This window comes from Anabrus simplex, chromosome 1 (assembly GCF_040414725.1).
Source record: "Anabrus simplex isolate iqAnaSimp1 chromosome 1, ASM4041472v1, whole genome shotgun sequence".
Taxonomy (NCBI): domain Eukaryota; kingdom Metazoa; phylum Arthropoda; class Insecta; order Orthoptera; family Tettigoniidae; genus Anabrus; species Anabrus simplex.
This window is the reverse complement of record NC_090265.1, coordinates 548,627,909-548,644,078: the sequence shown is the minus strand read 5'-3', so window position 1 is coordinate 548,644,078 and position 16,170 is coordinate 548,627,909. Positions and strand designations below refer to the sequence as shown.

Sequence of the window (16,170 nt, the reverse complement as noted above, 5' to 3'; positions counted from 1 at the left end):
ATCTCACGTATGGATTGCTTATGTAAGTGTGCAGTGCTGTGAGTTTCCTTGTCTTTTTTAAATCGCTATGAGTAACTTGAGCAGTAAAAGACAGTGCAGATAGTCTGAACGATATATCAAACAAGTTGGATAGTGATGATATAGACAAAGTATATAGTTACAGTTATTTTGAACCCAATACAGAGCAGATAGCAATCTCGCACGTTCATCCACATGGATGAATTACAATCTTCAGCATGCACTTCCCCGCTGTACTCCGGGTTTCCAAGCCAGCTGTTGCAACAGTTATGACCATCTTCAGCGATATAGTTATGGGTTCCCATGTTGCACAATCATCGCTGCTAGGTTCTCTTACTCAAATTAAAAGTTATACAAACATAATTAGATACTTATTTGGTATTCCATAACTACTAATTCTTCTTATAATATTATTCTCTTACATCCTAATTTACTAAAATCACATGATTTTCACTACTTTATATACCAAGATTTTATACGAAAATTTCCCAACTTCAAATCGGAAGATCGACATTTACAAACATTTCCTGACCTAAAATCGGGGATTTTTACGGCTCCAGTATGAACAAGCTAACATGTCTTTCCTAATCAATGGCATATAACGCGTCCCTGCACAGGGAAACCGAGCGTCGGGACAGTAAATACTGTATAAGTGCGACCCCATATGGGGGCGCATGTACATGTACAATTCGTAATGACCAATACGACCCCATATGGGGTCGCAATATTTTACCTAATATACAAAATAAGTTAACCTAATATATCATAAATATATCCTCATTTCAGCGATCATTTACTTGGTTAAGCCTGTGAACATATTGTCACCAGGGAGTAACTCGATCTTATTGGCTCATGGCACTAGATGGCAATCCTATGAATTTCGGTCTGGCACGCAACCTGTTAAGATGGACTTCTAATTTCTTTCTGCAATATATCCAGTTTCCATGCACATATTGTGAATATCTACTGTAGATAGCTGTAGAGTGGTTCATATGTATGTTATTTTTTGAAAGTCATCAGAAGTATCATAAGTGTGGATAGACTTGCCTTTTTTGTATCAGATCTATACATGGTATACTTTGACCCATGCTTAAATGGCATGTTCACGAATGTGACGTTTCTCATATGCATATGGCTTCTTACGGCCTCTATTCCAATGACATGTATTTCTGGTAATGTACTAGAGAGGGCAGCACCCTCAGTTGTAAACCCAGAAGATCGTTCATTTTACGAGAGGAGTTCTGTTATGTCTTTGAAGCGACTCTTTGCCTTGTTTATGTGAGAGGCAATAACAATGGAGGCCACGCTGATCGAAGTAGCCTTTCTGTGTATTAAATGGGTTTTTAATATATTCAAACTTAGCCCATACATGCATGTTATCTTTTATTTTGACCATTGATATAACAGGTATGTTGATCTTTGTTTTCATTTTTAGTATTGTGATGATTCATAACTTTCCATTCATAGCAGATTGACACACATCTTTTCTGCTCCGCTGCATGGAAGTGCCATGTGTGTATGGTTGTTATTGTGATCATGAAACGTTGGTAACTGGGTCTAAGATTGATCCTATTTGTGTGCACTGCGTTCTATGGTACTTTACCATCAGATGTGTTTATGCCCTCCATCTCGGCTTAAACTTACATTCTTGTCGTACAGCACGGGTGACTTTCAATGCCGTTATAAAATTGTTTGCGTGGCGCATGCTGCTGCTTGGTATATGCAAGACCTGTTGTGTGCGGCCATGTGAGTCACGCTATATAAATTTATTTTGACATTAGTAACCAGAATATTCATCGCCATAAGACCTATCTGTGTCGGTGCGACGTAAAGCCCCTAGCAAAAAAAAAAAAAAAAGTAACCAGAATGGCCGTTCATATTGCTTCCTGATATCTTCATATGTGTGAATGCTTGGATGTGTGTTGCTGAGCGAGGGGAGAGGAAAGATGCTATGTTGATCAGCCCCATTGACATTTTTAGTCTGGTGTCTGTACCTTATGTTTGTTCTCGGTACAGTTTTATTTATTCTTGCCATGTCTCTGTCTTGGGCGTTTGCTAGCCCGGGAGGCCGCCATGTTTTCTTTCATATATTTAGGCTATGGGCATGCCTGTGATACTCTTTGATTTTATTATTGTTCGCTTGGTGCGGAGATGTTTCTCTGTGATCCATCCCGATTTCCGCTTTGATTTTTACCTCCTTGTTTTTATCCTCTGTGACACGTGTGTCTTTGACTGCTATGGGTATTGTTGAGTGGATAATGGAGTGAGAAGAGTTGTGTTATGAATGAGACATATCTCGTAAAAAAGGACGACCTAAATTGGGCCGTGATAATGATAATAAAATTGGCATGTGATGTAATGGAGGTATTTCTGAGACGGTGAGCTTGTAATTATATCTGTTTGGATCTTGAAATAATAGTAAAGCTGTGCTCATGCATCGAGGTGATGACATTCATTCGTGAAGGTACGTTTATGTAAATATCCACTCGGTATTTTTTCTTAATTATTGGCTTCCTTTTTCTTATTTAATGTTTTTTCTTTAATTTTATCTTATCAATAAACCCTCATCTAATTTATTCTGCATTTCATTGATTGTAGTATTTGGTTCATATCCTTGTTCAGCAACAATGAGGGTCATTTCCACTCAAGGCTGTGTTCTCTTGGGTTTTCCCAGTCGCGGTTCATGCCTCATTTTTTCCCTGCGTCTGTGTTACGTTTGGTGTTATTTAATAATTATCTGTGAGGGAGTTAGGGTTAGACACAACTTCTAAATTTTGATCTTACTGGGACACAACAGATATCAATTTATTTCAAGTCGTGTATAGGAAGTTTTTGAGAAACAGTCTCTGATATGTCTCAGTACACCATGTCCCTCAGCTTAAGAAAAAAACTTGTGATGAACTACATGTGACCAGTTGCAATATACGATAGCAAGACTGGGACACTAAACAGAGGTAACATTAAGAAATTAGAAAACTTTGAAATGTGGTGCAGGCACCATTTGGAGAAAATAAGTTGGGTGTGGAAGATGACTAATACAGATGTGCTAGACTGAGTTAGTGAGGAATGACATATGATCAACCAGGTCCAGAAGAGGAAGTTGTAGTGACTGAGGCACAGACTGAGTTATGGCAAACTTGTCATTGATGTACTAGAGAGTAAATTACCTGGAAAACACCCTTATGAAAGGCCAAGGAGCACGTTTATATTCTTCTCTGGCACATGCCTTAAGAACTACGAAGATATCAAAAGGACACCCCAAAATAAACATTTGTAGAGACTCATAGTAGGGACAAACCAGTCATGTATGTATATAAAATAAGGGTTTTGTCTGTCCATAGCTCAGAATTGGAAAAGAATGGTATTTCTGTATCAATCATGTCCACAGTAACAAGGAAAATAACTTTTTATACTTTTCCGTAATTTCTGTCTGTCTATCTGTCTGTCTGCATGTATGTACATGCATCACGAGAAAACGGCTGAAGAGAATTTAATGAACATTGGTATGTAAAGTTGGGGGATGAGCCACTACAATCTAGGCTATAAATAATTTTATTCACACTGAGTGAAATGGTAGTTTAGGGGAAGGCCTAAAAAGTTAATTCTCAAATATTTATATTATTAGTGGTCCTATCGATAAATACCACATAACTAAAGGTATATAGAATTAAATTTCTGATAATTTGTGTCTTACATGGTTTCTTTTCTATACTGGCTATAACAAAATAGATATTCATGAATTTGTACATTTGTTGCTAAGTCCGTACCAATGCCAAACCATGAGAAAATGGGTGAACAGAATTTAATGAAAATCTGTATATGGAGTCAGGGAATAAGAAACTGCAGTCTAAGCTATAAACAATTTTATTCACCATGGATGAAATTGTAGTTTAGGGGAAGGCACCTAAAATTTAATTTTTAAATACCTATGTTATTGGTCCTATCGAAATGTACTACTGTACACAAAAAAGTTCTAGAGAATACAGTTTCTGATCATTTGTATTTTATTCAGTTTTACCGTACCAACTATGATAAGAGTGGTATTTCAGCTTCGGAAGAAAACTAAATGTGAAGGTCTACAGTATCGAAAGAGCATAACAATGATCAACAATAACATTAGATTGACCATTGTTTGTTGTGATGTTCTTTGTCTCTTATGCTGCCACTCAACTCCGATAGATGGGATTACTGCTGCGTACTGTATATAACAGCCTGACTGAACATTGGCGGGAAATAGCTGGGGGTTAGAAAACTTTCTTCTTTAGCATGCCATTCCTCTGGTTCATACATTTTCTGATACTGCTGGTATGTAACACACTGGTTCATCATAGTATTCCAGCTATTCGATCCCTACTCTGACGCGCTGTTTTGAATGAGCAGTGTGCACACTTAAGGCAGAGGCTCACTTAGTAGTAGTAGTTGTAGTAGTAGTAGTAGTAGTAGTATGATCTGGTCTTGAATTACAATTTAGGCCTACTCCAAATTATACCACTACAATTCACTAAATAACTCAAAATTCAACCCTGAAAAGAACCATTTTTTAAGAAAAGCTTCATCCTCTTCACTTTTATTAAATTTTACATTCATTTTATTCCAAATAAGCAGTGAAGAGGGCGTTTCCGCTCTGGCTTGGCGGAAAAATTTGCCTCCAAGTCAGATAGATTTTTCCGCTGCCAGTGTAGTATATATGAGATTTTCAGACTCATCGGGTACTCCTAGGAAACAGATTAGTAAAAAGGCATAGTTTGAGACACCCAGCCGAAAACAGATGAGTGTTCACGGAGCACGGCTGTCTGTGGTTTGCTCATTCCCTCTCTGGAACTTTGGACTGTTAGGTCAGTAGCGTAGTACTGTTCATTAAAAGTGAGAAAATGTGTTATTTTTCATTTGATCAAGTTTTTCATATGAAAGCATTGCTTTTAACTGCACTATTCATACTGACATCATTGTAATGACCTATGTTCATTTCAGTTGGGAAAACTACTAAGACAGTCTTTCTGAGGATGTGAAAAGGCAGGTGAAGAGCGAGTGTCTGCCATTATAATGAAAACTGCCTAAACTGATTGTGACCTATGGTAGGCAAGCGGGCCTACCATTACAATGAAAATTCCCTAACACAGTCTTCATATGAGAAAAGACATTTGCTGACTTCCCCGTTGCGTTTCTAGGGCAACGTTAAGAGCTATGCAATTTAACACAGTCTTGCTCACAACATGTACACTACCTAACCTAGAATTCTGTATACAATGTAGAATGCCTACCATCAGTCACAATCAGGTTGGGGAGTTTTCATTACAATGGCAGACACTCTCCACCTGCCTTTTTACATCCTCAGAAAGACTATCTTAGTGGTTTTCCCAACTGAAATGAAGATAGGCCATTAGAAGCATGGGTACATGAGCTAGTAAGACAATACACATGATGATGATGATATATATATATAGAGGAGCATGAATAGGAACACATACTAGGATGAACAAAATGACAGTTCAGTTTTGGAAGAGGGAGTAACAGAAAGAGGGGACAAGAATAAATATGAAAGTACAAAGGACAAGAACAATCTCGACTTCTTCTTATGCTACTGTCTTCAGACAGATTAGCTCCCTCCTCATCAGGTTTTTTTCAGATGATGTAATGAGTAATAAATGAGTACGTTCATCCAAAATAATCTAAACATTCTCTTGAACATTGATGATGTTCTCTGTGTGTAAAGATATATTTCAATTTATTAATATCACCATTATTCTAATTTTCAGGCTTTTCGATATTGTTTCTGCTTCCCAGTTTCATCAGGAGGGAAGGCTTCGACAGTCATTCAGTGGTTATCTCCACAGATCTTCAGTCTTGATGTGGGTAGGGTGACCAGACGTCCTCTATCCGGACATGTCCTTCGTTTTGGACCACTGTCCGGAGTCCAGGTGGATTCTTGTAAAAAACTGAAATGTCCTCCTTTTTTAGTGAATCTGCTTACTTTTGGGTAATCTGTTTTACTACTTCGTTTTTACAAGTATTCTTCATTATGCAATGACATCTTTGATATTGTATTAATATGTAGAAATGTGATTATGGATATACAGTACATGAGATTATTCTACTAATACCTTCCATTGTGATAACAGATGCTCTTTGCCACTCTCTGTACTGCATGCTTCTCTCTTTGCAATACCCCGTCAGAACACTGTGTTAATGTGTGACTGCTGACAACGTGACAAGGGACAGGAGATAACCGGGGTTTGAAAGAAGCCTGTTTTAAATGGATGGCACTGAAAAGTGATAATTATTGTGAAGTTGAAAAGTGTATTCTGTATTTGCAGGCTACGTCTAAATTCTTTCAATTTTCCAATTTCAAACAATTTCTGAATGAGAATGGTGAAGACCTTGAATTTAACAAGTTACCTTGTAGTCAGAAATGGGCAAAGTATTTCAATTCACATAAGTCAATTGATTGTTGTTCACGGTTATTAAAGCTTGCAGAATACCTTTTTTTTCTATATCAGGGCCCAATACAGATGTAGAAAGACTATTTTCATCAATCTCAGCACAATGGACTGATAATAGGAACCGTTTCAAAGTGGAATCTGTAAAAATCCCCTTAGTGGTTCAATACCATCTAAAAAATTTCAGACGTGTATATTTTTATAAGTACAGTTAGACACACCAAAATTCCTGTAGGCAACTGAATCTTCGGAAAAATGCAAAAATTAGTGTCATTGTTTAAATTTTATAAGAATTTACTGTATAATTTGGAAATGGATAAGTTTTGTTTATGTATGTGAAAATTATATATTCTAAATTCTCTCAAAGGAGTATTTTTGTGTCCTCTTTTTGCTGACATTGTCCTTCTTTTAAAGTTTTTTCCTCTTTTTTATCAATTTGCATCTGGTCACTCTAGATGTAGGAAGTGTTGGATAAGAAGCAGCACTTTCCTTCTTTTGGCCATGTTGCTGGTGCTTGTACTTGATTTACTTTGTGGCGTGTTTAGGATAAACACACAATCCTTCCTCCAGTGCTGACTCATCATTGTGTTTATCTTATTATATCTATATGTGACTTAATATGTTACTTGCTCTTCCCCTTTCCCCGACTCAATTTATTTTCAGTGTATGTTCATCCGAAATTATCTAAACATTCTCTTGAACATTGATGATGTTCTCTGTGTATAAAGGTATCTTTTTATTTATTAATAGCATCATTGTTCTATTTTTCAGGCTTTTCGAGCATGGAAGGAGAGTGTAGACATGGAACTGAAGGAGAAACTTAAAGAGAAAGAGCTTCATATGAAGTCTGAAGAGGAGAGAAAACAACGAGAGATAGAAGAAAGAAGACAGAATGCTCTCTCATCTTTTGTTGCTTGGAAGGAGATGAAGGATAATGAAGTAAAGCAGAAGCTGAAGGAAAAAAGGTGTGTGTCTATGAATCTGAAGTATTTTATCACGAGGCATTTCTTATGAAACACGAGTTCCAGTCGACCGACCTATCTATCTATCTATCTATCTATCTATCTATCTATCTATCTATCTATCTATCTATCTATCTATCTCTGCATTTAGGGCAGTTGCCCAGGTGGTAGATTGCCTATAAGTTTTTTATATTGTCTTTTCTTAAATAATTACAAAGAATTTATCGAATATCTCCCATGGCAAATTGTTTCAATCCCTAATTTTTATTGTGATCTTTCCTGCTTTTAGAAACATCACTCAAACTTATTTGTCTACTAATGTCATTTCACACCATCTCTCCACTGACAGCTCAGAATATAACACTTAGTTGAGTATCTCATTGCCTTTCTTCCAAGTTTTCCCAGCCCAAAGTCTGCAACATTTTTGTAATGCTACTCTTTTGTCAAAGATCACTCAGAACAAATTGTGCTGCTTTTCTTTGGACTTTTTCCAGTTCTTGTATCAAGTAATCCTAGTGAGGACCCATAAACTGAAACCATACTCTATGAAGAGATCTGTAACCTTTATTGTCAATCCCATGTACGTTGCACCGTTCCCGCGTCCAGGTGAGGATACATGAGATCCAGACTAGCTCTTGATAAATAATTCTATCTGATTAATGTTGCTGGGTTGTGGGTTCCGCTTGAGAAAGTACGCCGATGGCCTATGGTAAATCTCAACCTACGCAGAAGGACGTCTCCAACACGCTATCAGTCAGATACCATACTCGCATGTCGCCATAATTAATCGCAAATTTCAGGTTACTACGATGTTTCAAGTGATTCGTACATGTTGCTAACGAAATCGCAATCAGAAAATGAGTCATTACAGTCTTACATCTAGTTCTTATACTAAGTAGGCATTAAAAGAATTATATAATTTCACTACTCAGCTTTTATTGACTATTCAGTCTAAATATCAAGTAAATGTCATCTAAGACATCGTTAAAAAGAAATGCCTCGTACAACGTAGATAGTTTCATAATGCTATAAACATCTCCATCAGTTGCAATTACGTTGAAATAAAGAAAAATAGGTTTGGAAAAACCCGTAACAAGTAGTTGAAATCTAGGCCTTAATCATCGATTCATTAACCCTGGCCTGTTGAAATACTAAGTCATAGTTAAGTAATGTTCGCAGAATCAATTGAAAAATTAAAATATATAAATCAAATGAAACATATTAAATAGAGTTGAAAGAATTAGATGCATCCAATTGGTTAAAAATGAAAAGAAAATTATACTCCCTACTATATACATCATTTCAGATTATAGTTTTAAAATAGAACGTAGAACGCAGTGAAAATAGCCAAATAAATAATTCATTAAGATCTGGAATCTCTTCTCACTGAGCTGAATTGCTCCTCAAAGTTACTTAAAATTCTATCATTTAACCTTTAACTCACATATAACTGGTGAAACGAATGTCACTTTGCTAAACTTAACATCTGTGTCCATACACAGTAGAAAATCGTATGGGAAAGCAATGTCTGTTTTCTGAGGACTTCAGTTAACTCGTATGTTTGGAAGTTTGCTCGGTTTTTTCATGTTTCATAAGATCTGAACTCCATATAAGCAAATTCAGGTCCACTTAAGTCGTAATTGATTTCAAATTAATTCTATCATATGGCTTATGTGGTTAATTCACTTAATTATTATCTTAATCCATGGTTAAAATTCAATTTAAGTGCGTATCTGGCTGAATGTAGCATTGCCAAGTGTATTTAATTAACTTTCTAACAAATTATACCATAAGTGGAAAAATTGGCATATTAGAAGACTCTACCTTCATCTAAAAATCCATATACGAATGACTAAGTCACCAGTGATGTGTCAAACTGCTCCCATAAAATCAGGAATTAGGTTACCATGTGTGAGAGTACTTGAAAATGGTCATAAATAACTCAATGAAGGCCTAAATATTATTGTTATTAGCCTCTTGGCTCATCTGATGATCCTACATACTCAAACAACTCTGTATTGATGGCATTGAGATTGTATCCTAACCTATTTTGTGTATCTGGGAATACAAACAGCAATTGAAAACAGTACGTTTCAATATATACCTTAGCATGCATAATTTACACACACTATCATCTCTCAGAAGACTACTATGACTAACCTTTCAAATAAAAATAAATATCACCATCACAACTTAACATCCACTTATATTATTACTTCATTCACCATTTATCACTTCAAATATCACGTAATATCCATATCAATGCATCTCAAGCACCCATCTCATTAAATACGCTGCATATGTGCCATAACCTACACATAAAAAACATTATCCTTACCGTCATAGTATCAAAGAAAAGTGTATCACAATACTAAGCTGTACTACTATACTTCATCGTAAACATTCCCTAAACACGATCTCCAAGCTTGCTATTCCGATAAAGCCATCACACATGTATATTGACATTCCACTGATAACGATTAAAAATATCTAGTACTTTCTCTCACACCACATTGATAAATTTGCGAACGGCTTTCCTTGGTATTTTACGCCTATATATGGGATTAACAGTAACTTCAGATGAATACCTACATCCATGTAATTACACTTCAATATTATATACTGTACCAGGAAGGCCTAGGTCCTGGTCCATGTTAATTGAAAGAAATGTTATTTCCAGCATTAAAGATCCGACCGACGTACGAACATCCATGTAAAGAATGTTCCAGTATGTGGCAGACCCTACGAGTGCGCTAGGCGGAGTCAAGTGACGTCACCTGTCGCTTGAAGCTCACCTCCCCTAGAGATATTTCTCGAAAGAAATTTTCTTTTAACAGCTTTTTAACGCCTTAACCAATTTCAACGGGACAAACGCTGAATTATAGCAAACATCATAAAAGTTAATCCCTGTAAATTTCAAATTAATTCATCAAACGGTTGTTGAGTTATAATAATTTAAAGTCTCAACGAAATTACGTAATCACGGTCACATGGCCGAGAGAGCCGCCACCCCTCCCTGCGCTGGTATCTATATATGTCAAGGCCAGACAGCCCGCAAACTAGTACAAGGACAAGCAAACAGCTGTGTGAGTGAGATAGCGAAGAGACCGGCCCGCGTACAGTATGTTCGCGCAGTCACGGTAGAAGTACTTTCCGTCGTATCTCCGGAACGCGAAATTCTATCATCGATAGAATTATTAAAGGACGTCGCACTGCAGTTAGTATACCGCGTCGCGATTACAATATAATCCTAAAGACATTTAAGACTGTAACGCGAGTGAACTTATTGGAGTACAAATATTAACTATTTCATTACGTGTGGACTTAGGTAACTTCAAGTAACATTGAACTTCCACTGAGCCTAATACTTAGAATTACCAGAACTCATATTCACGTCACATCAACATAAGACTCACAGTAGTAATTTGAATGAAAAAGTGAGAACTTTTCTGTGTTAATATAACATTATAGTAACAGGATTAGCAGAAAATAATCCCTAGCAATTTCAGACTGTGTTCAAAGACTGTGCTTATCGACTTGCTTTCTTTTTTTTTAATGTGAACTGTGTGATTATGAACGTTTCAATAACGACTGTAAATAGCATTTCGTACAGAAAGGACTGTGATTCTTCATACGCCATAAATAGTGTTCAACAGTGTCAGTGATAAACTACTCACACTAAGTAAATTTTCGTGTGCGAAAATCACCCGAACAAGCTACAACTCAACGTGATCCAGTTTCAGCTGTCATCACCTCATTGGGAACGTCAACATCGCCAATCCTGATTCTACATGGAACATTCCAGACGTCCATCTTTCGACATTTGGTAGCAACAGTTCTTGTCATAAGTGAGTAACAAACTGACTAAACTTTTTCATTTATTTTGAACAGTGAAACTTCAGTGTCGCGTGTGAACAATTTTCATAATTTCTCAAAAGTGATAAATTTAATTTCAGTTTAATTTCTCGTAGAAAGACTGTAGGCTTTCAAGTGTGCTATATATCGAGATTGACGAACTGAGAACTGAAAACTTTGATAATTTCTCATATCCATTTACAATTATAAAAGTGTGCTTAGGTTTAAAAAGACTTTAGGTGGAAATTCCCACATATGAAAGACTTTGAAACCAATGATATTTACGCCATTTTTTTTTTAAGGAGATTATTTTTGACATTTAATTTCTATGCAAAATTTGAGTCAATAATCATACCGCAGGGTGAAAAATTAATAAATTGTTTTAAGAAAAAAATTATTTACCATCTATTATTCGCTCTGCGAGACTATCCTTCTCTGTATCGGCTCCAAAACCCAGTTCCACTCCCTGAGGTCCTACTCATGCCCTTTGCCCACAACTTTTCCTGGTACAATACGCACGCACAATGTCACAAATCATATCACACATAGCCAAAAAATAAAGGTTTCTACTTACGAAAAACGACTCATAGGGGACTTAACTTTGCTTACTGGGCCCTGCTTGCCATCTCGCAGTTGGTCATCGGGAATGGTAGGCCTCGCTCTATGGTTCTGCTTTAGGTAATCGGGTCCATCTCGTCTTCTAAGCTGATTTCCAATCCTCCTGGGTCATCAATCTCGTAAAGCGCCACCATAGTCGGAGTAGTCTCTGCCTTGGTCTTTTAGAACATCATAGTGGTCTCTGGTACGTTAGGAACAGAATAATACAATGTATTAGTTAACGTTGTCATGTTGCAATTTATCTTCATTTCGTACTGCCTATGATATCAGAATAAATGTGCTCTGGGCCGTCTAGTTTCGCTATAACAGTTCTAACTGTGCTACTATTTGTAAACTCTCTCGCTTGCCGAGTGAATGCGATTTTTCCGTGCTTCTTAGAAATGCACTTGACAGCTGGTTAGACTCTGCTCTCTACGATGTGCAGTATCAGACAAATATAAAACTTCCAAGTCCAGCCGTGACGTATTAGTTGTACCAGACTTGATGATTCCTTTTTGCTGGTCTTTAAATTTCGAGCAGTTATTTCAATTTATGCAGTTGACGTTGAGCGGGCTGTCGCGGATTTTATTCTCCGTCAATAGTTGATCTTAAAATCAGATAAGCTGGCTTATTTCTTTGCTCGACTCCGTCTTACTTGCCGTAGTGCTGAATTGTGTCGAATGTTCTAACGGAAGTCTCTTTTTTTAAATAATTAGTTTAAATAATCCGCTTCTGTCATTCTTTTCTCACAGCCTTCTAAGGATGGTTCTTTCGGTGACTACCGGTTGAAAGAATTATTATTTCGGTTCGTACCAATGTTAGTTGCTTTCATATTGACCTTTTAATGGTTTGAACGCCATTTTTGTTCCTGCTGACGCAAATGTAGAACGGTGAAATGGCACAACGTTGTTACTCCAATGAAGGTCTTTCCTTATATTATTAACACACAGGTACTTATAATGATCCCCATGAAGAATTTTCATCCCATCAGTGCATTAATTAAAACTCCGAGAACTTTTCCCCTTTGTGAAACTCACAACCTGATTTTTCATTCTACTTATTATCGTACCAGTGGCAACGCATGACGTTTTGAAAAGTGTTACCACACTCCTGAGAGTATATGTCGCTCGCACCCCAGCATTTTTATGAGCAGTGCAGATGTCATTTCATAAAAGTCAAAGACTCGATAACTGATATTACTTTTATATAAGACTAGCAATTACCCGTGGCTTCGCTCGCGTGAATATCATGATTTGATCAAAATAATCGTTCCTTGGCATTGTACTAAGACATTATCTGAAAATTCCTAAAGTATAAAAACTCACCCAAAAATTGAATTTCATTTACCCCAGAAATTCTTTGTAAACCATGTTTGTGGTATTGCCTTTTGGGGCTAAGACAACCATGTGACTGTACATGTGAAAAACAGTCTTCTCTCAAGTCAAAAAAATAAATACACATTTCTTTATTTTTAAAGGAGATTCCAAATACCTATTCTCATATCTGTAACATCTTCAGTGTTGAGATATACATAAGTATCCCCATAAAAAGCATTTAACCCCTTGATCAGCCCTTCCCCCACCCCCACCCCCAACTAAGTGTATTTTCCAAAAACAAAAATACATGTTTCTTTATTTTTAAAGGAGATTCCAAATACCAATTTTCATGTCTGTAACATCTTCGGTTTTTAAGATATAAGTATCCTCATAAAAAATAATTCAACATTTTTAACTTCTTTTCACTTCCCGTTAAGTGCCTTCTCCAAAAACAAAAAGGTACATGTTCCTGTATTTTTAAAGGACTTTCCAAGTACCAAGTTTCTTGTCTCTAACATGTTAAGTTTTTGACATATAATGTAGATATACCGGTACTCATTTTAAAAATTCACCCACTTTTCCAATTCTTTTCAGCCCTGTAACTGGATTTTCAGAAAAAACAAAACAAAAAAAAAACACAACGTGTTTCATTATTTTTAAAGGAGATTCCAAATACCAGTTTTCATGTCTGTATGCCTATAACCCCTTCAGTTTTTGAGATTAATGTATACTCATAAGAATAATTCAAATTCTTCTTCTTGACTTCTTTCCACCCCTCTCCCACTTAAGTGGACTTTCCTAAAACAAAAATATGCGTTTCTTTATTTTGAAAGGAAATTCAAAATACCAACTTTCACGTCTGTAACAGCTTCAGTTTTTAAGATAAAGTATCCTCATAAACATATTTCAACTCCTTATTTATTTTCAATCGCACACCCCTTACGTCATTTTTCTGAGAAAGAAACAAATGCGTGTTTCTTTATTTTTAAAGGAGATTCCAAATACTAATTTTCACATCTGTAACATCTTCAGTTTTTGAGAGATAAGTATCCTCATAAAAGTAATTCAACTCATTTTTCACCCTCCATTTCTACCCGTTAATTTGATTCCCCCCTCCCCAAAAGTGCATGTTTCTTTATTTTTAAAGGAGATTCCAAATACCAATTTTCACACCTTTAACATCTTTAGCTTTTGAGATATAAGTATCCTCATACAAAGAATTCAAGTAATTTTTCAATTCATTCACCCCCACCTTAAGTGGATTTTCTTAAGACAAAAGAACACGTTTCTTTACTTTGAAAGAAGATTCCAAATACAAATATTCATGCCTCGAACATCTTCAGTTTTTGAGATATAAGTATCCTCATAAAAGTAATTCAACTCCTTTTTCACCTCAGCCCGTTAAGTTAATTCCCCCCTCCAAAAATGCATATTTCTTTATTTTTAAAGGAGCTTCCAAATACAAATTTTCACATGTGGAACCTTAAGTTTTTGAGATCTAAGTTTTTCCATAAAAAGAACGACATTTTTTCACTTCCTTTCACCCTCCCCCCTAGAGTGAATTTCCCGAAAACCAAAAATACTTGTTTCTTTATTTATAAAAGAGCTTCCAAATGCCAATTATCACGACTGTAACATCTTCAGTTTTGAGATACCGGTACATGTATCCTCATAAAAAGGAATTACATTCCTTTTCCATCGCCCCTGCCACCAAGTTGATTCCCCCCAAAATGCGTGTTTCTTTACTTTTAAAGGAGATTCCAAATACTAATTTTCACATCTGTAACATCTAGTTTTTGAGATATAAGTATCCTCATACAAAGAATTCAACTAATTTTTTAATTAATTCACCCCCCTTAAGTGGATTTTCCAAACATAAAAGATTCCTGCTTGAGTATATGTGATCACAGCACAGGCGGGCCTTTTCAGGCAGCTTGAGTATATTCAGTCTCAGCACTGAAAGAGTTATTGATGGCTGAGGGAGCAGACATGAAGGATGGGCAAAAAAACCCTTTGCACTCTATTATCATAATTATTACCAAGTGGAACCACTTCTAGTGGTGCTCTACTGGGAAGAAAGTAAACTTAGTATTAAAAATTATTCACTAGAGTTCTGTGTAGTCAGAATGTCAATGTGAGTACACAGGCCACCTACATAGTACTATATCAGAAAGTATTTAACTTGGTAGCTGAGACCATAAATACAAAAACCCTCCTTTTAATTTATAAGATGCAAAGAAAGACTAATAAAATTTGGTTAAAAAATGAAATCAAGTTCCTTTACATAAAGAACGCCCTTCAAAATAATATAAAGAATTATTAGTAGTGAATAAGGTCTTTTAGGACTGTGCGAAGTATTTGTTGGAGTTTGCCTTCCTTTGTGGCCTTATTCTTCTTCTGTTCTTTATCTGTGGGCTTCTTTTTCTATCTTTGGTCCAAGTTGTTCTGGTCATTTCGTTAACTTTGCCCTGCTGATCACTTGCCATTTGTGAATTTTGAATCTAAAGATCTCCTTGTTTTGTATGTTTTCTTGTGTAATTCCTGCCAATTTAAGGTCACTTTTGATTTTGGTGATGCATTTCATAGTGTCTGTCATAGTGTCATAGTGTCTGTGTCCTATTTGTTTTGTTCCTCAGTCTGTGTTGTTCACTTGTGAGTTGTTGTTCTTTTTGCATAATTTTCAATATCTACCTGCCTATTCGAAATGAGTGTTCGGATCCATAGAGACATTCTGATTTAACAATCGAGTATGTAAATGCATTTTTGTTGTAGATATTTTGGCATGTATTCCATTTTTTGACATCTAATTAATGTCATTTTCATCGTCATCATGTCCCACTCTATAATTGAGCAGTCAGCATCTTGACCTTCGATCCTTGTGGTCCCAGGTTTGATTCCTGGGGTTTGTACTGGCCTCAGCAGTCTTTCAACTTGCTCACCACACACAACAATAACATGCAGTTTCCAAGATACACTGAGCAAGTG

At 36.3% G+C, this 16,170-nt stretch overlaps 2 protein-coding genes across 4 annotated transcripts in view; one reads left to right on the top strand and one right to left on the bottom strand.

Annotated features, from left to right (window-relative positions):
* LOC136857125 (uncharacterized) overlaps positions 1-16,170 on the bottom strand; it is a 341,551-nt gene that overhangs the window by 239,672 nt on the left and 85,709 nt on the right. The gene's annotated exons all lie outside the window — the stretch shown is intronic.
* LOC136857123 (microtubule-associated protein 9) overlaps positions 1-16,170 on the top strand; it is a 275,941-nt gene that overhangs the window by 259,066 nt on the left and 705 nt on the right. For all 3 annotated transcript variants that reach the window (XM_068225067.1, XM_068225065.1, XM_068225066.1), the window contains exon 7: positions 7,227-7,420. In XM_068225067.1, the coding sequence (XP_068081168.1) occupies positions 7,227-7,420 (194 nt within the window). The remainder of the gene's footprint in view (positions 1-7,226; positions 7,421-16,170) is intronic.